This window comes from Oryctolagus cuniculus, chromosome 1 (genome assembly GCF_964237555.1).
Source record: "Oryctolagus cuniculus chromosome 1, mOryCun1.1, whole genome shotgun sequence".
Taxonomy (NCBI): domain Eukaryota; kingdom Metazoa; phylum Chordata; class Mammalia; order Lagomorpha; family Leporidae; genus Oryctolagus; species Oryctolagus cuniculus.
Window position 1 is genome coordinate 146504549 of NC_091432.1, and position 21644 is coordinate 146526192.

Sequence of the window (21644 nt, forward strand, 5' to 3'; positions counted from 1 at the left end):
TCAGGCCATAGCAGAGAGCTGGATCAGAAGAGGAGCAGCTGGGACTAGAACCGGTGGCCATGTGGGATGCTGGCACTGCAGGTAGCAGCTTTAACTGCTATGCCACAGCATTGGCCCCTCGACAATTTTTTGTTTCCTCTGATATTTATCTCCATCTTTCTACTTAATATGGTTACCTGATTTCTTGGATTTTCAGTTTTTCTGCAAAAAATTATGGTTCAGCTCTTCAAGTGGTATATTTTGAACAGAGTTAAATTTTTCAGGAATATTTCTTTCATTTGATTAACTTTTCTAGACAACACACCTTCCAACGGTGTTATAAAATATTTCTCAATCCAATTTTGAAATCATCAGACTTGTCAGTCTACCTCACCAATTTTTCCTGGTGTACTTTATTATTTTTTTTTCACTTTTATTTAATAAATATAAATTTTCAAAGTACAGCTCATGGATTACAATGGCCTTCCCCCCCACCCCCACAACTTCCCTCCCACCCGCAACCCTCCCACCTCCCGCTCCCTCTCCCACTCCATTCACATCAAGATTCACCTTCAATTCTCTTTATATACAGGAGATCAATTCAGTATACATTAAATAGAGACTTCAACAGTTTGCACCGACACAGAAACATAAAGTGCAAAATACTGTTTGAGTACCAGCCACAGCATCCATTCACAATGAACAACACATTAAGGACAGACTTACTTGTGAGACATTTACAAACAGAGGGAGAGAGAGAAAGGACTTCCATCAGCTGGTTTACTCCCCAAATGGATGCAAGGGCTGGAGCCAGGAGCCCCTTCCTGGTCTCCCATATGGGTGCAGGGACCCAAGTGCTTGGCCATCTTCCAGTGCTTTCCCAGGCACATTAGCAGGGAGCTGTGTTGGAAGTGTAACAGCTGGAACAGCCAGTGCCCATTTGAGATGCTGGTGCTGCAGGCTGCAGTTTAAACCCACTTAAGCCAAAGCGCTAACCCCTGAATAAACACAAACACTGAACAGGGGCCAGTGTTGTGGCGTAGTGGGTAAAGCTGCTTCCTGTTATACCAGCATCCAATATGAGTACTGGTCCGAGTCCTGGCTGCCCCACTTAAGATTCAGTTCCCTGCTAATGGCCTGGGAAAGCAAAGGAAGACAGCCCAACTGTTCGGGCCCCTGCACCCACGTGGGAGACCCAGAAGAAGCTCCTGGCTGCTGCCTGTTGGAGGACTTCTAGAGAGAGAACCAGTGGATGGAAGATCTCTATTTCTCCTGACTTTAAAATAAATAAATACTGGCCAGCGCCGCGGCTCAATAGGCTAATCCTCTGCCTGTGGTGCCGCACACCAGGTTCTAGTCCCAGTGGGAGTGCCGGATTCTGTCCCGGTTGCTCCTCATCCAGTCCAGCTCTCTGCTATGGCCCGGGAGTGCAGTGGAGGATGGCACAAGTGCTTGGGCCCCGCACGCGCATGGGAGACCAGGAGGAAGCACCTGGCTCCTGGCTTCGGATCAGCGTGGTGTACCGGCTGCAGCGCACCGGCCGCAGTGGCCATTGGGAGGTGAATCAATGGCAAAGGAAGACCTTTCTTTCTGTCTCTCTCACTCTGTCACTCTGCCTGTCAAAATAAAAAATATAATAAAATAAATAAATACTTCTTTTAAAAAAGATGGCACTGAACAAAGTGGTAACTTCAGGAACGCAAAAACTTGAATAGCATCTACTAAATACATAATTTGCTCAAGGGAGAAAAGTAACCTCTGATGGAGGACAACAAACCACTCTAATCCTTGACACTTAGTAGGACCTACACTACAAATAACTGTTGAATAAATGCTAAGTGGCTATCACAATGTTCCTCCTTAATAAGGAGGTGCTGTCTACCTATGCCGTCCCTTTACGTAGAACAAGCATTTTAATTCAGAACTACCCTGAGTTTGTTGGAGCTCAAAATTCCTTCATAGGCCCTGGTGCCAAATTCCAGATTGCGTTTTTAACAGGTCTGGATGGCGTCGGGCAGAAGCCCAACAATGACAATAAGTAAGCAAATGTTTTTATTACAGGAAACATTTTAAAGTACAATAACATTTTTAAAGCTGGTTTTCAGGCCCTACCTTCCCTTTTGTTGCCATTTACCACAGGAAAAGCGGTCAGAATTCGCTTCTCAACATGGAAACCACTGCTCCGGAAGCCTAAGTACTGAGGGGCATTGGTTTAGGTGTCTTCTACATAAGGTATAGATCTTAAATGTCAGTTAGACAACACACACAAAATAACGAGTAAGTGCTCCCCCCAACACACACACAGATGTTCTAATACTGAACACACCAGGTGGCCACCCCGGCTAGTCTAGGTACTGAGAGGCATTGGTTTAGGTGTCTTCTACATTGGAGGTAAGGTATAGATCTTAAATGTCAGTTAGACAACACACATAAAATAACCAGTAAGTGCTCCCCCCAACACACACAGACACACATACACACAGAGATGTTCTAATACTGAACACACCAGGTGGCCACATTGGAGGTAAGGTATAGATCTTAAATGTCAGTTAGACACACACAAAATGAGCAAGTGCTCCCCCCAACACACACACACACACACACACGAGATGTTTTTTTTTTTTTTTTTTTTTGACAGGCAGAGTGGACAGTGAGAGAGAGAGACAGAGAGAGAAAGGTCTTCCTTTGCCGCTGGTTCACCCTCCAATGGCCGCCGCTGCAGCCGGCGCACCGCGCTGATCCTGGCAGGAGCCAGGAGCCAGGTGCTTTTCCTGGTCTCCCATGGGGTGCAGGGCCCAAGCACCTGGGCCATCCTCCACTGCACTCCCTGGCCATAGCAGAGAGCTGGCCTGGAAGAGGGGCAACCGGGACAGAATCCGGCGCCCCAACCGGGACTAGAACCCGGTGTGCCGGCGCCGCAAGGTGGAGGATTAGCCTATTGAGCCACGGCGCCGGCTCAACGAGATGTTCTAATACTGAACACACCAGGTGGCCACCCCGGCTAGTCTAGGTACTGAGGGGCATTGGTTTAGGTGTCTTCTACATTGGAGGTAAGGTATAGATCTTAAATGTCAGTTAGAAAACACACACAAAATAACGAGTAAGTGCTCCCCCAACACACACAGACACACACACACACACAGATGTTCTAATACTGAACACACCAGGTGGCCACCCCGGCTAGTCTAGGAACCTCCGCTTCACTCCTCCCAGTCGCGGATCCGCCTTCCCAGCATGCTCAGCGGCTCAGGACTCGGCGAGTGGGCGTGGCTGGGACCCAGGAAAGTCAATCGGCGCCCGGCTTGTTGGCGGGTGTCAGGCGGCGCGCGCTGATTCGCCGGTGCGGAGCCGGCCTCTGCGCTGCACACTGTGAGGGGGGTTGCATCACCTTAGAGCACCGGGCCGCGGCGTGGACACGGGTTGCTTTCTGGGCTTGCCGGCCCGTGGGGCTCTCCAGGTACGCTGGGCCCCTCGGGTGCTCCGGGTCCTGCTTGCCGGGCCTTCGGGCGTCCATAGTCCTGCCGACCGGGTTCTTAGGGTGCGCCAGGTCCGCAGGGCCCCTGGAGTGCTCATGGCCCTGCCTGCAGGCTCTAGGAGTGCGCCAGGTCCTGCCCGCGTAGGCAAAGATCGCGCACACTTTACAACCCAGAGACCGTAGGGCACGATTTATTTAATTGTTTTTAAAGAAAGATCACTTTTCTTGAGGGTTCATAGTGTGTTGGTCGCGTATATGTGATTCTTTCCAAGGGCGAAAATTGGGAGGCGATCCAAGGTGGTGCTGCGAAAGCCGGAACTGAGCTTGAATCCCTGGCTGACTCCTTGGGCCGGGGACCACAACCTTCAAAAATTACTCAGATGTGCGCCGAGTCCGTGGTGGTCCTTGAACCCTGGTGGTTGTGAGAATTTAGGGATATGGAGCACATTGGAGAAGTCCAGTCGATGGGCGAGGCTCCTGCCAAGTCTGCGTATTCTTAGGAGCGAACCAAGGCCAGGCTCTCCATTCCTGCTTCCCGTGGGGACCCGGGGCCAGAGCGGCGTCCTGCTCCTAGGCTCACACACGGTCTGATGCTGCGGGCGCCAAGTGCACGTATGTCCGGGAGGACTTGAAAGCTTGAGGATGAGTAGGAGCTGGGGAAAGAAGCAAGGATACTGCAGAATTTAAAAGAGTTGATTTAGGAGATGGGGAGTCGCTGTCTTCATTGCAGTATAGAATGTGTGTGACTAGCAGGTGGCAGTGGCTCCTAGCTTCCTGCATTATGGATTTGTGGTTGCCTTTTTAAGTGAGGCTATGTTTGAAATGAGTAGACAGCTTTTGAAAACAGTGCAGTACATGTAATAGGAAACCAACTTGCTCTATTTTTCCCCCTCAATATGTGCAAGCAATTTATATATTTGTTACATACCAGCTTATTTTTAATGACACATGATATTCATTGTATTAAAATTCCATAATTTACGTTGGTCATCATGGAAGTTGTTTTCAGTTATTTTCCGGGAATATCTTATACACTTACGCATGTTTTGTACATTTTTCTATGCCATTGGTATGTTAATAGGCTGTGTCTAAGTTGGGGGAAGGCTTGAGGTGCACCTACCTTGGGGTTAAATTTGACTTAATGTAAAAAGTTACAAAGACCTGGCAATGAAAAATAGGGAGTAGAGAAACTTAGAGGTGGGACCCACATGATTCGGTGATTAATTGGTTATGCGGTGCATCTGAGTATCAGGGGTGTCTCAGAGGTGTCATGCCTAGGTAAGTGGGAGGAATAACGGAATCACTATTGTGGTGTAGTTAAAAGGGGAGATTGTTGGGGCAAATGTTTGGCCCAGTGTTTAAGCTGCTGCTTGTGAAACCTGCATAATGCCTGCAGTTGGGTTCTGGCTGCATTCCTGAATCCCACTTCCTACTAATGCATACACTGGGAGGCAGCCAGGTGACTGCTTGGGTCCCAGCCACCCCTACTGAATACCTGGCTTCCGTATGGCCTAGCCCCAGGCTGTTGGGGGCAGTCAGGAAGTAAGCCAGCAGATGGGAGATCTATGTCTCTAAATGACTTTTTTTTTTAAAGGGGAAGAATATGAGATTTTAAATAAAATATGGTTTCAGTATACTTTTCCAAGAAATACAAGTTCATGAGATAAACACAAGTGAAGTCAAGGAGAGTAGTCTGGAGATTGCTGAAGTAGAAGTCAAGGCTAAGGTGGCCTGAGGGAGTTGGGGACTAGGGAAGAGAAGGGAGCTTGGGTTGGAGTGAGACGGAAGAAGGGAGATGTGGGCATCCTGGCAAGATTGACTTTCTCTCCCCCCGCCCTGTGGTTGCTGGAGGCTGTTGTGCAAGTACAGCTCTCTAGTGGATGCAATGGGCCAGAGCAATCCTGTGATTTTTGCATGGCGGCTGTTTCTCTTCAGCAGCCGCCATAGCCCGGTCACTGGAACATGGTTCTTCCTGGAACGACCAAGGATGTGACCCTGGGTTTGTGGTGTTGGCATAATAGTGCAGTGATTCTTAATCCTGGAAAGAGTAGAAACTCCCTAGGTAACTCAGTAAAAGTTAGAATCTCTCTTCTTAGAAAACATAAAGTCTTATTTTGTCAAAGAAGAAAAATGGTCCAGATGGGTGTCTGAAAAATTGTCAGAACATTGCCAGTCCTCCAGGGATCTTGTGAAAATGCAGATTGTGGGGAGGCATTTAGTCTAGCAGTTAAGCTTGTTAAGATGCCTTTGTACCACTCTGGAGTGTGTTAGTGTTAGTTCAGTCTCCTGCTGCAGCTTCTGAGTAAAGTTTCTTGCTGATGTAGACTCTGGGAAGTAGAAATGATGACTTAAGTGTGTTCTGCTACTTATGTGGGAAAACCTGGATTAAGTTCTTGCTTTGTCTCCAGGCCATTGCAGGCATTTGGAGAGGGAAACAGTGGATGCAAATCTCTTGTCTCTCCAACTCTCCAAAAAAAAAAAAAAAAAAATTAAAAAGTAGGATTTGAATTCAGGTCCATGGTGGGACTGGCGGGTCTGCATTTCTTTCTTTCTTTCTTTTTTTTTTCTTTTTTTCTTTTTCTTTTTGGTTTATTTCATTTATTTGAAAGGCAGTTAGAGAGAAAGCGATCTTCCAACTGCTGGACTGCTGGTTCACTTCCCAAGTGGCTGCAACAGCTTGGGCTCTGCCAGACCAAAGTCAGGAGCCTCTTCTGGGTCTCCAATGTGGGTGCAGGGGCTCAAGCATTTGGGCCATCTTCCACTGCTATCCCAGGTGCATTAGCAGAGAGCTGGATCGGAAGTGGAACAGCTAGAACTCTAACTGGAGCCCATGTGGGATGCTGGCATCACAGGCAGTGCCACAGTGCGGGCCCCAATGAGTCTGCATTTCTTTCTTTCTTTTTTTTTTTTTTTTTTTTTTTAATTTTATTTGAGAGGTAGAGTTACAAACAGTGAGAGAGAGTCATAGAGAAACTGAATTGAACCATTGAACGGAAGACCTCTCTGCCTCTTCTCTCTCTCTGTAACTCTGACTTTCAAATAAATAAATAAACCTTAAAAAAAAAAAAAAAAAAGAGTAGAAACTCCCTGGGTAACTCAGTAAAAGAATCTCTCTTCTTAGAAAACATTAAAGTCTTATTTTCTCCAAGAAGAATTGAATTCTATACTCATGGCTTTTTTTTTTTTTTTTTTTTTTTAAGGTGACAGTAATGGAGGATAGGCATTTGGCTCAACAGTAAGGCTGCAGCTTGGGATACCTGCATCCCATTTCAGAGTGCCTGGATTTGAGTCTCAGCTCTGCTTCTGATTCCAGCTTCCTGCTAATGCACCCCACTGGGAGGCAGCAGGTGATAGCTCAAGTCCTTAGGTCCCCAACTCCTTCATGAGAGATCTGTATTGAGTTCTGGGCTTTTGGCCCTTGCCTGGCCCAGTGTTGTGGGCATTTGGGGATTGAACAAGCAGATGGAAGATCTGTCTCTTTTTTCCCTTCAAATAATTAAATAAAAATTTTTAAAAAATGAAATGACAGAAATGAACGTGTAGTTATCTAAAGGTCTGTTAGTGTTCAAGTACAATCCCATAAGTTTCAAACGGCTTCTAATAAGGTAGCTGCTGAATCAATAAGACAGTTAATAAGTCAATAATGTAGAGTCTAAATAAGTCAGTAAATGTGGAGTCTAACACTTCTTTCCATTGTTGAAAAGCTGGAGATTGTAGTAAGAATTGAAGGTATAAACAGCTTCTACTTAATGCCATTTAATGGTGCACTCTGATTGGAAATGGCTACTTCAGTTTATTATGTGGCCTGAATGTTCTTAACTTATTTTCCCTAGCATTTGGAATAGTGGTTAAGAGTGCTTGGGATACCCACATACCATCTCACAATTCTGGATTAGAATTTTGGCTATTCTGCTTTCAGTGCACCGTGGAGGCAGTAGAAGACAGATCAAATACTTGGGTGCCTGCCACCCATGTGGAAGACCCAGATTGAATTCTATACTCATGGCCCAGACCTAGCTGTTGCCAGACATTTGGGGAGTGAACCAGCAGCTAGAAGATCGATCTCTCTCTGCCTACCCCTCTGCCTTTAAAATTTTTCCCCACTTTTTTTTTTTTTTTTTTTTTTTTAATTTTTGACAGGCAGAGTGGACAGTGAGAGACAGAGAGAAAGGTCTTCCTTCTGCTGTTGGTTCACCCTCCAACGGCTGCCACGGCTGGCGCGATGTGGCCAGCGCACCGCGCTGATCTGAAGCCAGGAGCCAGGTGCTTCTCCTGGTCTCCCATGGGGTGCAGGGCCCAAGCACTTGGGCCATCCTCCACTGCACTCCCTGGCCACAGCAGAGAGCTGGCCTGGAAGAGGGGCAACCAGGACAGAATCCAGCACCCCTACTGGAACTAGAACCTGGTGTGCTGGCGCCGCAAGGCGGAGGATTAGCCTAGTGAGCCGCGGCATCGGCCTCCCCACATTTTTAAAAAGAGGCTTCACACAGCCTCCAGCCCTTAAAGAAAAGTCAAAAATTTAGAGATATTCTTTTATCTAAAAAATTAATAGCGGTGAAAGAATAGGAAAGACACTATCTGTCACAAGTCATTTTTTTCTTTCTTTTTAATGGCTTGATTCGTTTGCTGTGCTTAGGCTATGATGCCTTCAATACTGTCAAGAATGGTTCAGGTGTGAGGTGTCCTTTCTCCTAAGGTCATTTACCCCAGACTGTTGTAGTTCTTGAGTCTTTAAGGTTTTCCATCTTTTCTGTTCTCTCATTGTTAGCAATCCTGTCTTCTAATCTGATGTTGGCTTAGAATTATGGTCACCAGCGTTATTATAATTGTGCGTAAGAATAAATAGGATTTCAGGAGGAAGGGACTTGAAGATACTCCCTAGGCAGTTAAGTCTCAGACTGATCAAGTGCTTCTGCATGAGGTTGTTAGCAAAACTTTAGAAAGACACTTTAGGACTTCTTTCATCAGGGACCAAATCAGAAATATGGTTTGTCCATGAGTAGCAATAAAAAGGATCAAATGGAACATTGTAGTAAACTTTAAAATGTGGAATTCTTAATTTTTTAGGTTTAAGGACTTTTAAAAGTTTACCTGTTTCCCTCAAAGAGAAGAGGAAGCAGGTGCTGTGGCTTAGCGGGTTAAGCCACCATTTTGCCTGCCCACATTCCATATTGGAGTGCCAATTCAAGTCCCAGCTACCCTGCTTCCAATCTAGTTCCCTGCTAAAGTGACTGGGGAGCAGCAGATGGTGGCTCAAGTACTTGAGTCCCTGCCACCCCTTTGAGAGATTCAGATGGAGTTCATGGATTCAGCCTAGTCTAGCCCCAGCTGTTGCTACCATGGACCAGTGGAGGGAAGATTCCTCTGTCTCCTTTTCTTTATTACTCTGCTCTTCAAATAAGTAGATAAATCTTACAAAAACAAACAAAAAAAGATGAAGTTATTTTAATAGAAGCACCTTATGTTGTGTAATTATAAGAAAATTCTTAGACGAATAGTTTTCTCAACATGAGTTTTTTTCAGATTATTAATGAATTTTTAGCACCATCAGACTGAGTTTCCAAGATTTTCGCACTTGCTTTTAGAAACATGTTGGGGCGGCGCCGCAGCTCAATAGGCTAATCCTCTGCCTTGCGGCACTGGCACACCGGATTCTAGTCCCGGTCGGGGCGCCAGATTCTGTCCTGGTTGCCCCTCTTCCAGGCCAGCCCTCTGCTGTGGCCAGGGAGTGCAGTGGAGGATGGCCCAAGTGTTTGGGCCCTGCACCCCATGGGAGACCAGGAGAAGCACCTGGCTCCTGCGTTTGGATCAGCGCGGTGCACCAGCCGCAGCGTGCTGGCCATTGGAGGGTGAACCAACGGCAAAGGAAGACGTTTCTCTCTGTCTCTCTCTGTCTCACTGTCCACTCTGCCTGTCAAAGAAAAAAAAAAAAGAAAGAAAGAAAGAAAAAAAAAGAAACATGTGGACTGTCATTACTAAATTTTATATTGTAATTGAAAAATAATGAAGAATGTGATTTGGACACAATTTTGTAAAAAATTATTACTGTGTACCACTTCCTCATATCATATATAATAATGACTCAAAGTGGATCATAGACTCAAATGTAAGCTAAAAATTTCGGGTTTTAATTAGCATGTTAGCCATTATACTTGTTTATTTTTATTTGAAAGGCAGGAAAACAAAGACATGTACACAGGGGAAGGGGAGGATTATCCATCTGCTTGATCATTCCCCAAATGCCCATAACAGCAAGGGCTGGACCAGGCCAAAGCCAGGAGCCTGGAAGTCAGTCCAGGCTCCCACATGAATGGCATCAGTGCTGCATCTCAGGGTGCACATTTGCAGGATGCTTGGCTAGTAAAACCCAGGTACTCTACACTGCAAGTGACATCTCTTTTTTAATTTATTTACTTGAAAGGCAGTTACAGAGTAGGGGAGAGAGAGATTTTTCATCGCCGGTTCACTTCCCAAATGGCCGTAACAGCCAGGGCTAGACCAGGCCAAAGTCAGGAGCCTGGAACTCCCACATGGATTGCAGGGTCCCAAGTACCTGGACCATCTTTTGTGCTGTCTTCCCAGGCACATAAGGGGAGCTGGATCAGAAAGGAAGCAGCCAGTAACTTGAACTGGTGCTTATAGGAGATGCTAGCGTTGCAGATGACATCTTAACACACTGTGCCACAACACTGCCTCCCAAGTGGCATCTTAACAGCTGTGCCAGATGTCTGCTCCTAATCTGAAATTTTACAACCTGGTTTGGTTAATGATGTATTAGATTTCACACAAAAAGCTCAAGCAGCAAAATGAAAATAGATAAATTGAGCTCATCAAAATAATTCTTTGGATGCTGGCGCTGTGGCATCGTGGGTTAAGCTGCCACCTGCAGTGTGGGTATCCCGTGTGGGCACTGGTTTGATTCCTGGATGTTCCACTTCTGATCCAGCTGCCTGCTAATGTGCCTGGGAAAGCAGCAGAAGATGGCCCAAGTGCTGGGGTCCCTGGACCCCATGAGGGTGGGTTTTATGCTTCAGAAAATGCTACCAAAAAAATTAAAAGATAACCCACAGAATGAGAAAAAATTTTTACAAATCATGTACGAGATAAGGTACTTATATCCAGACTGTTTGAAGAACTCTGCAAACTAATAGCTGAAGGATGAATAAACATTTATCCAAAGAAGAAAAGAAGATACACAAGTAGTCAGTAAGTGCATGGGAAGATGCTCAGTATCATTACTCATGAGGGAAATGCAAATCAAAACTATAATGAAATACTTCTTAGCAGCCTCCAGATTGTTTATAATCTAAAGATAGATAATAAGGAATGTTGGAGAGAATATGGGAAAATTGGAATCCTTATTCACAGCATAGTCATTTTTGAAAATATTTTGACAGTTGGGGCCGGCGCTGTGGCGTACTGGGTAGGGCCACTGCCTGCAGTGCCAGTATCCCATGTGGGTGCCGGTTCGAGGCCCGGCTGCTCCACTTCTTATCCAGCTCTCTTCTGTGGCCTGGGAAGGCAGTGGAGGATGGCCCAAGTCCTTGGGCTCCTGCATCAGTGTGGGAGACCGGGGGAAGCTCCTGACTCCTGGCTTCGATTGGCGCGGCCCCAGCAGTTGCAGCCATTTGGGGAGTGAACCAGCAGATGGAAGACCATTCTCTCTCTTTCTCTCTCTCTCTCTGCCTCTCCTTCTCTTTCAGTGTAACTCTGACTTTCAAGTAAATAAACACCTTTAAAAATATTTTAAAAAAAGAAAATATTTTGACAGTTTCTTAAAAAGGCAAGTGTAGGGGTCGGTGTTGTAGATTAGCAAGTAAAGCCACTGCCTGTGACACCAGCATCCCATATGGGCACTGATTCGCGTTCTGGCTGCTTCCAACTCCCTGCTAATGGCCTGGGGAGAGCAGCAGAAGATTGTCCAAGTGCTCAGGCCCCTGCCACATAAGTGGGAGATCCAGATTTCCTAGCTCCTGACTTTGGCCTGGCCCAACCCTGGCTGTTGAAAATCAGAGTTACACAGAGAGAGGGAGAGGCAGAGAGATGTCTTCTATCCACTGATTCACTCCCCAGTTGGCCGCAACAGCCAGAACTGTGCCGATCTGAAGCCTGGAGCCAGGAGCTTCTTCCAGGTCTCCCACGCTGGTGCAGGGGCCCAAGGACCTGGGCTATCTTCTGTTTTCCCAGGCCACAGCAGAGAGCAGGATCGGAAGTGGAGCAGCCGGGAATCAAACCTGCACCCATATGGGATACCAGCACTGCAGGCGGCAGCTTTACATACTGTGCCACAGCACCGGCCAATAAATCTTAAAAAAAGGAAAACAAATTAATGGTTACCAGGACAGAGGCAGGAGAGAATATGGAAAGACTGCTCATGGTTATGGGATTTGGGATTAGAATATTAAAAATGTCCTGAAATTAAATAGTAGTGATGGTTATACAACTTTATGAATATATTGTTTTATATACTTTGAAAGTATATACTTTATCATATGTGAATCTTAACTCAGTAAAATTAATATTTTAAAGTACTAGGTAATATAGATAGTGAAGTATACAGCCATTTTCATAATAGAGTATGCTGCTAATTTAGATTTCTTTTTGACAGTGGTATATTTGTTTTCTCTTTCAGCAACAAAATGGTTCAACAAGTTCCAGAAAACATCAATTTTCCTGCTGAAGAAGAGAAAATTTTGCAGTTCTGGTCTGAATTTAATTGTTTTCAGGAATGCTTAAAGCAATCAAAACACAGGCCAAAGTATGTGAGTTTCTTTTGTAAAGGTAGAGTGCTTAATAGTAGTCATTTCTTAGACTTAGTTCCATTAAAATAGAAACTTTATTCATCTTTGTAGTCCCAGAGTCTCCCGGTTTTCTATATAGTGAGTACTCAATATGTTGAATGAATGAGTTCTTATGAGGGGAGATTCTGTTTAAGACGTCCTCCGAATAGCGTTTATATACCACCCACTTCCTTTCTACCTTTATCATAATCAGCACCCTCACTGAGGCACTTAGACCTAAGTGTAAGTACCCTGTGGAACTTTACTACTACACTTCCTGCCTCTAGTGTCCATTCTCCTAAAAGACTAGTCCTTTAGTCACTGTTTCCATTAGGTGTCTTCTCTGCTCAGAAACTATGAAATAAGTGTTTATTGTCCTGCTTTACGGATGAGATAGCTCAGGCTCTGGGTTAATAACTTGCCCTATTACAAGGAACTAATAAATAAAATGGCTGTTTTAATGACAGTCTCTCCAGCGCTACCATAACTGTAACCTTTATGAAGGCAAGACATTTAATAAATGTCTATTAAATTATATCTGTGAACATCCTAATCTTGCCAGTTTTCTTTTCCCTAAAGATTTCACTGTGACAGGAGCTATCTATAGAAACATGTCCTAAATTCTTGCTGTCTTTTAACATTGTGTTTTGATTATGTCTGTTAGATTTACCTTCTATGATGGGCCTCCTTTTGCAACTGGACTGCCTCACTATGGACATATACTTGCAGGGACAATTAAAGATATAGTTACAAGATATGCTCACCAGAGTGGGTTTCACGTTGACAGAAGATTTGGATGGGATTGTCATGGTTTACCTGTGGTATGTTTGCTTCTAGCCTTATAATGTTCCAGATCTTATAGATTATTATATTTCATCATATAATAAATTACTAAGAGTTTTGACTATGTCAGTTTTTTAACCTCATTTCTATAACATTATTTATAGTTCATTTTCTCTGTACAGTTTTTTTAAGAACTCATTTTTAAAGCTATTTTCTAGAGTTACTTAGTTCCTATAGTTTGATAGGAATGTTAACAAGCTTATCAAAAAATTTTCAGGAATATGAAATTGATAAGACACTGGGGATCAAAGGACCAGAGGATGTTGCCAAAATGGGTATTGCAGAGTATAACAATCAGTGCCGAGCAATTGTGATGAGATACTCTACAGAGTGGAAGGTATGTTGGGTTGTTTTCTGTTGAATAAACACAAAATTGACTTCGTAAATGGGACTTGAATTGTTTATGGTCCTTTGCACCCTTTATGAATTACTCCCAAAAGTATGGTTGCCTGTGTGAGGTGTAACACAGGAGGGATTGACCCTGTATACTGTATGTACCTAAGAAGAGTCCCCTCCAACCCTCTTACTTAAACTTTTAGCCTAAACTAAACCCTCTCTTTTCTGACTTCCATGTACTTTGTTGCTCTTCATATTTAATCTCCTGCCTACAAACAGTATATAACCATGAAAAATCATATTTACCTCAGTGTTTCAGTAAAATAATTCAGGTATTTTTAAAAATTCAAGTTTGAACCATTCTTTTTTATATTAAAGATTTTATTTACTTGAAAGGTAGAGTGACAGAGAGGGAAAGACAAAGACGATCAGAGAGAAAAAGATTTCTTCTGTTAACTGGTTCGCTCCCAAATGAATGCAACAACTGGGTCCGCCCCAGGGTGAAGTCAAGAGCCCAGAATTCCATCCAAGTCTCCTACTTTGTTGGGAGGGGCCTGAGCAGTTGGGTCGTTCATCTTCCTCCACTTTCCCAAGCGCATTTGCTCAAACAGAGAGCTCAGACTGGTGCTGTGACATGGAATGAGGATATTCTGGGTGGTTGCTTGACCTGCTGTGCCACGATGCCAGTTCCTGAACTATTATGTGAGTTTGACACCCCTGTTTCCTGCTGCTTCTCATAATAACAGAGCTCCCACAGCCGGAGAGCTGCTGCCCACTTGTTCTTTCCCTGCGTCTCAGATTACATTACTGTGTCTGTATGGCTTCTTTTATTTCTTCAGTAGACTCCATCTTACCTTTGACCTCTCAACCTTGTTGTTTAGAATTCTCTATTCTGGCGATGGTATCATTCCTTCCATCCTTCAGACATTAATCCACGTGATCAAAACCAGGCACCAAATCCTATCAAGTCCTTTCTCATAGTATATAGTCACTAAATTCTAATAATCTTTCCCTAGATCCTCACCTACCATCATGTTCATTTCTGTAAATCTATCCAGCATGTTCCTCATGACCTTTCCAGTAAGGCTGCCATGTTTTTTACTCTACAAAACTGTCTTCATGCTTTTCCTCTGCTCAAAAACCTTGAGTATGGGCTGGCATTGTGGCATAGCAGACAAAACTGCTGCCTGTGATGCCAGCATCCTATGTAGGTGCCGGTTTGAGACCTGGCTGCTCCACTTCCCATCTAGCTCCCTGCTAATTATCTGGGAAAACTGTGGAAAGTGGTTGGGCCCCTGCACTCATGTGGGAAACTGGGAAGAAGCTCTGGGCTCCTGGCTTCAGCTTGGCCCAGCCATTGTGGCCAGTTGGGGAGTGAACCAACAGATGGAAGATCTGTCTCTCTGTCTGTCTCTCTGTAACTCTGCCTTTCAAATAAATAAATAAATAAATAAATCTTTGAAACAAACAGAAACCAAAACCTTGAGTGGCTTTTCTTCACCAATGAATAAACTGATTTCAACAACATGAAAAATCAGAGCTCCTCAATTTTTTTGCAGGCTAACTTTCTTGCCTTGTTACCAATAGGGTAAAATCATGAGTATAACAAGGACACAGGTCTTTAACTTTTCACATTTTTTTTTTTTAAGATTTATTTTATTTATTTGAAAGAGTTACAGAGAGAGGTAGAGACAGAGAGAGTGAGTCTTCCATCTGCTGGTTCACTCCCCAGATGGCCACAATAGCTGGAGCTTCCCCGATCCGAAGCCGGGAGCCAGGAGCTTTTTCCAGGTCTCCCATGCAGGTGTGGGGGCACAAGGATTTGGGCCATCTTCTACTGCTATCCCAGGCCATAGCAGAGAACTGGATCGGAAGTGGAGCAGCCAGGACTAGAACCAGCGCCCATATAGGAATCCCGTGCTTCAGGCCAGGCTTTAACCCTCTGCGCCACAGCGCTGGCCCCTAAGTTTTCACTTTGAAATCATTTCAGGCTTACTAAAATAATGTGAAAATATTATGAAAAGTTCTCTATAACTGACATCCATCTTTTCCAGTTTCTTTTTTTTTCCAAAGATTTATTTATTTGAAAAAGTTGCTGAGAGAAGAGAGACAGAGAGAGCTCTTCTGTCTGCTGGTTCACACCCTAGATGGCTGCAATAGCTGAGGCTGGACCAGGCTGGAGCTGGGAGCTTTCTCAAGGTCACCCATGTGGGTGCATGGACCCAAGCACTTGGCCCATCCTCTGCTGCATTTCTCAGGCCATTAGCAGGGAGCTGGATGGGAAGTAGGGCAGCTGGGACACACACCAGTGCCATATGGGATGCCAGCAACACAGGCAGTGGCCTCACCCGCTATATCACAATGCAGGCCCCCATCTTAACCAATTTCTGATACCTTCAATACTCATGGTACAACTTTTCATTTTTTAGAGATTTATTTATTTGAAAGGCAGAGTTACAGAGAGAGAGGGAAAGACAGAGAGTTTGTCCATCCACTGGTTCTCTTCCCCAAATGGCCACAACAGCCAGAGTTGGGCCAGTCCTAAGCCAGGAACCAGGAGCTTTTTCTGGGTCTCATATGGGTACAGGGTCTCAAGTACTTGGGTCATCCTCTGCTGCTTTTCCAGGCACATTAGCAGAGAGCTGGACTGAAAGTGGAACAGCTGGGATTGGAACTGGCACCCATATGGGATACCAGCTCCACAGATGGTGGCTTTACCTGCTTAGGCACAGTGTCGACCCCCATAGTGTAACTTTTCAGAACCAGGAAGTTAATATTTATAAAACATGATAGATTCATTTAAATGTCATTATTTGTCCCACTATTTTTTTTTTAAGATTTATTCGTTTATTTGAAAGTCAGAATTACACGGAGAGAGGAGAGGCAGAGAGAGAGAGAGAGAAAGGTCCTCCATCTGATGGTTCATTCCCCAGATGGCCGCAACGGCCGGAGCTGTGCCAATCCGAAGCCAGAAGCCAGGGGCTTCCTCTGGGTCTCCCACGCAGGTGCAGGGGCCCAAGAATTTGGGCCATCTTCCATTGCTTTCTCAAGCCATAGCAGAGAGCTGTACAGGAAGTGGAGCAGCCAGGTCTCAAACTGGTGCCCCTATGGGATGCTGGCACTTCAGGCTAGGGCATTAACCCACTGCTACAGCGCTAACCCCAACTAATTTTTATTCCTAACCCACAGTCCTATGTGGGGTCACACATTGAATTTAGTTGTCATGTCGTCTTAGTCTCCTTCAGTATGGAACATTCTTTCAGATTTTCTTTGTCTTTTGTGACCTTGTCACTTTTGAAGCATACAGATGAGTTATTTTATATAATGTCCCTCTCTGTTTGATGTTTCTTTATAATTCAATTTAGATTATATGTTTTTGGCAGAAGTGCCTCAGAAGTGATGCCGTGCCCCTTTCAGTATATCATATTAGGAGGCATATATTGTTGTTGTATCTTATTAGTGATGATAGTCTTGTTCACTTGAGTATGGTTTTATCAAGTTTTTCTTCTGTAAAGTTGTAGGGTTTTTTTTAGTAATTAATTGTCGCTCCCCCTCTTCATGGAGGAACGACACTAAACCCTGCCTAGGCTTCATATCTGAGTCACGGCACCATTATGTCGCTCCCCCTCTTCGTGGAGGAACGACACAGGACCCTGCGCTGTTCTTTTGTCTGCTCGGCCCTCCCCGGGTTTGCTGCTGGTTCTTCCCGGGTTGGCTACTATCCCTTCCACCTCCGTGGAAGGGCAGTTCCCCCTGGCCACATTCCCCACTTCCGCAGGGGAGCGGCACACCGCCGGCCGGCTCTCTCGGGGGCTGCACAGGTGTTCCCCTTAGATGTTCCTTGTGCATGTTGTCTCTCTCCTCCTTTATAGTCCTCTTCCACCAATCCCAACTCTGCTACCCACACGCCGAGTACGCTGCTCTCCTCCAATCAGGAGCAGGATCAGCTCCTGGAGGTCATCACTCAAGTTGGCAAGAGGCAGCTGCGTAGAAGCTGTTTTCTCCTCTCCCAGCGCCATATTGTGGGAGAGCAGATGCATAGAATAAGTCTTAATTCCAGTAACTCAGTCCAGTCTGGGTTGCTCCCCACAATTAATGAGTATCCTAAAGTGAGAATCTTTGCAAATATTCTTTTATTCATTAATTCTAGCACCCGTTGATAATTCTTACCAGTAACAGTTGTGCCTGGTGTTTGCCAAATAGTGGTCAATAATATTATCTGTGTTTTTGGATGAATGTAAAGAAAACTGATCCTTAATCAGTTTCCAATACAGATTTACTTGAACTATTGATTGTTTTCAAAAAATTACCATGTATTTTGACAATGGAAATAAAAAACCACCAAAGATCATTGTCTAATACTACCTTAATTATGTCTTTTGAAGTCTACTGTCACCAGACTTGGCCGATGGATTGACTTTGACAATGACTACAAAACTCTGTATCCACAATTTATGGAATCTGTCTGGTAGGTTTACTTAAATATTTACTTAAATATGATAAATATTCCGTCAATAGAGAGGTGTGGTAGCATGAATTCATTTATTTTAAGGTCCATGATTATTTATCTGAAATCTTTTGGAACAGATTTGAAATTGGGATTTGGGATTGGAGAAATGTAGTAGAATATGCATATTTTTGTAGTATATAATAGCCCCAATAGGTTGAACAGCAATCATCAAGTACATTAGTATTTCAGCATGAATAATTAGAATAAAGAATATAAATGGCCTAATATCTTTTTTTGTCAAATTAATTTTTTTAAAGATTTATTTATTTTATTTGAAAGAGTTACACAGAGAGAAGGCGAGGTAGAGAGAGAAAGAGAGTGAGGTCTTCGATCTGCTGGTTCACTCCTCAATTGGCCACAATGGCCGGAACTGCGCCAATCCAAAGCCAGGAGCCAGGAGCTTCTTCCAGGAATCCATGCAGGTGCAGGGGCCCAAGGGCTTGGGCCATCTTCTACTGCTTTCCCAGACCATGGCAGAGAGCTGGATAGGAAGTGGAGCAGCCGGGACTCAAACCGGCACCCATATGGGATGCCGGCACTGTAGGCAGTGGTTTTACCCGCCGGCCCCTGTCAAATTAATTTGTACTAAATTTAGGGAAAATTAGTTTTCAGAGGTAGTTTTGTTTGGTTAAGGAATTAAATCTAAGAGATTACATCTTTGAATTAATGCTTGAAGAAATTATGTAATGAAGGCATTGTTCTATAGCAGTTCCAAATGAAATGGTAGCAATGCCATTCCTGGTAGGTGGTTTAACTTGGGCTTCCTCCATTAATGTATTAATCATTACTGGGCAAACAGGCACCATTAATAGGGGTTGCAAAATGTGTAAGATAGATAATTCAGTCCTAAGAAAGGCCTACTTTCATTAAATTATGCATAAATGTACAGGTGAATTGTGAAAGGTGTTTTGTAATATATAATTACTTTGCATTTCATTGGGGATGCTTGTGACTCTTATGCCTTATCTGTTTACATTTCTTTAGTCAAGATCTGTTGCACATGCTTGGCATATGTCCTTTGCCCTTGAGGAGCTAGGCACCTTGAGATAGTTCTTAAGACCCTGACTCTGACATGTCCCTGTGGACACATCTCCAGATCTGTATATCAAAGGACAGGAAGCCTTGGATATGCCAGAGATGTTGGCTGGGGGTTTTTCATTCATTTGTACAGCTGGAGTTCCCATGATTAGAACATCTGAAAATCAGGTTCTGTGTTAAATATTTCAAAAAGAAACTAGATCAGAAACATTGAGCACTTAAATGTGATTAAGTTTTAACCACAATTAGTAAAAAACTTATTTTTTTATTTCAATGAGTTTAAACATTTTAATGCAAATCAAAAACACACATGGGTAACGTGTTGGCCAATATAACTCTAAACCTTACTTCTTAGTTTATATAACCTTTGCTTGGATTGGGAGGGGAAAAAAGTTTAAAGTCTCTTGGTATTAGAATGATAGTTGTTCCTAAAGAACTTGTTGGCATATAAACAATGTGTGTAGTCTGATGGTAAATTAAAAAAAAAAAAAGTAGGAGGTTCATTTAATAATATTAGTAGTGGTGATAATTTAAATGGTTTTTGAAGTATATAAAGTACTTCCACATGTTTTCCCAGATGATCCACAGAATTCTGTGAATTGGGTTAGGACCCCTGTTTAAAGTAAAGGCAAATGGTTGTGACTTGCCTGAAATCAGACAGTTAATTTTACAGTTCTTGGCTTGAAGCTAGATCTTTTTTTTAAAAATTAATTAATTTATTTATTTATTTTGAAAGAGTTACAGAGAGTGAAAGAGAGAGAGATCTTCCATGCACTAGTTCATTCCCCAGATGGCCACAATTGCCAGCTCTGGGCCAGGCCAAAGCCAGGATCCAGGAGCTTCATCCAGATATCCCACGTGGGTGGCAGGGGCCCAAATACTTGCACTGTCTTTTGCTGCTTTTTTCAGGCTGTTAGCAGGGAGCTGAATAGGAAGTTGAGCAACCAGGACTCAGACTGGCGCCTATTTGGGATGCTGGTGTCGCATACAGTGGCTTTATACACTATGCCAGAATGCTGGCCCACAAAATGTCATTTTAGCAAATGGAGGAGAAGCTAATTCTTTTATTATGCCAATTATGTAGAACTACAGTATAAAAATGAAAAAAAGAAAGGCAGAATTAAGTAAGGGTTACTTATGTACTTTGTTATCCAATTAGGACAGGTGAGTATAAATCACAGAAGAACTTGGCGTGACTGTTGCTGTTGATGCTTGTGTCTTCATACATCCCATTTTTTCAAATATTCAGAAAAAGTTTTTGACTGACTATGGGAAAGGTACTTGATCCTAATCCCTAAGGTTTGTGCTTTTAAAATTGTGTTTGCAGCCAGTGCCGTGACTCACTTGGCTAATCCTCCGCCTGCGGCGCAGGCACCCTGGGTTCTAGTCCCTGTTGGGGCACCAGGTACTAGTCCCGGTTGCTCCTCTTCCAGTCCAGCTCTCTGCTGTGGCCCGAGAAAACAGTGGAGAATGGCCCAGGTGCTTGGGTCCCTGCACCCACATGGGAGACCATGAGGAAGTACCCGGCTCCTGGCTTCAGATCGGCACAGCACCAGCCATGGCGGCCATTAGGGGAGTGAACCAATGGAAGGAAGACCTTTCTCTCTGTCTCTCTCTCACTGTCTAACTATGCATGTCAAAAAAAAATTGCATTTGCAATTATTTTATCATAATGAGCACATTGTAGTGAAATTTAAACAGTATACTGAAAAACAATTTAAAGAAAATGCTCAGAAATGCCAACCAAAATGAAATTATTGGTAAAAAAATCTATGTTTTTCAAAAGATGTGAATATGTACACTGATATATACAAATTTATATCATTGGTACCATATTGAACCACAGAATTCTGTGGTCTATCGATTGCTTTTCTCTTTTTTTTTTTTTTTTAAGAATATTTATTTATTTGAAAGAGTTACACAGAGAGAGGAGAGGCAGAGAGAGGGGGAGAGAGAGAGGTGCTCCATCCATTGGTTCACTCCCCAATTGGCTGCAATGGCCGGAGCTGCGCTGAGCTGAAGCCAGGAGCCAGGAGTTTCTTCCGGGTCTCCCACGTGGATGCAGGGGCCCAAGGACTTGGGCCATCTTCCACTGCTTTCCTAGGCCATAGCAGAGAGCTGGATCGGAAGAGGAGTAGCTGGGACTTGAATCGGCGCCAGCACTTCAGGCCAGGACGTTAATCCGCTGCGCCACAGCGCCAGCCCCAATCGCTTTTCTTAATATCATGTCATGAGCATCTTTTCCATATTAGTAGACGTTAACATTTTTAATATCTGCATAATACCCCATCATACCAATGCATTGTAATTTGTCAGCTAGTCTTCAATTGAGAGACATTGTTGTTTCACTTCTTGGCAGTTAGAAACTAAGCAGACTGGCATATATGTTTTAATGTATGGACATAAAATTTTTGGTTAAGTAATTGTAAATTTCCAATTCTTGCTAGGTGGGTCTTCAAACAGCTCTATGATAAAGGCCTTGTTTATAGAGGTGTGAAAGTCATGCCCTTCTCCACTGCATGCAACACTCCACTTTCCAACTTCGAATCACACCAGAATTACAAGGTATGTGAAATTGTGAGACCTCATTTGGCATTGGGTTATATATATGAACCTTGAATGATTGTCATCACATACCCCAAATAGTCCCAGTGTGGAAAATTACCCTGAGCTTTAGACTGAC

At 43.8% G+C, this 21644-nt stretch overlaps 1 protein-coding gene, 1 long non-coding RNA gene and 1 other non-coding gene across 8 annotated transcripts in view; 2 read left to right on the plus strand and 1 right to left on the minus strand.

Moving 5' to 3' along the window:
* Window positions 1–3237, minus strand: part of LOC103348335 (uncharacterized) — a 29846-nt gene extending 26609 nt beyond the window's left edge. For 3 of the 5 annotated variants that reach the window (XR_011379359.1, XR_011379363.1, XR_011379361.1), the window contains exons 1-2: window positions 2306–2331; window positions 2092–2202 (exon numbers count right to left, since the gene is read on the minus strand). This is a non-coding gene — a long non-coding RNA (uncharacterized lncRNA). Of the gene's footprint in view, window positions 1–2091; window positions 2203–2305; window positions 2332–3143 lie in introns of those variants that run through there. The other 2 variants (XR_011379362.1, XR_011379365.1) reach the window with 1 other exon arrangement.
* A 44-nt stretch (window positions 3238–3281) lies between these two features.
* Window positions 3282–21644, plus strand: part of IARS1 (isoleucyl-tRNA synthetase 1) — a 90014-nt gene continuing 71651 nt past the window's right edge. Inside the window, exons 1-6 of one of the 2 annotated variants that reach the window (XM_051859118.2) lie at window positions 3282–3436; window positions 12087–12212; window positions 12899–13055; window positions 13295–13414; window positions 17799–17881; window positions 21409–21526. In XM_051859118.2, coding sequence (XP_051715078.1) covers window positions 12094–12212; window positions 12899–13055; window positions 13295–13414; window positions 17799–17881; window positions 21409–21526 — 597 coding nt within the window. In that variant the 5' untranslated portion in view covers window positions 3282–3436; window positions 12087–12093. Of the gene's footprint in view, window positions 3437–6356; window positions 6802–12086; window positions 12213–12898; window positions 13056–13294; window positions 13415–17798; window positions 17882–21408; window positions 21527–21644 lie in introns of those variants that run through there. The other variant, XM_070050126.1, reaches the window with a different exon arrangement.
* On the plus strand, window positions 5288–5420 carry LOC127485316 (small nucleolar RNA SNORA84). The gene has a single exon (XR_007912421.1). It is a non-coding gene; the product is annotated as a small nucleolar RNA SNORA84 (small nucleolar RNA).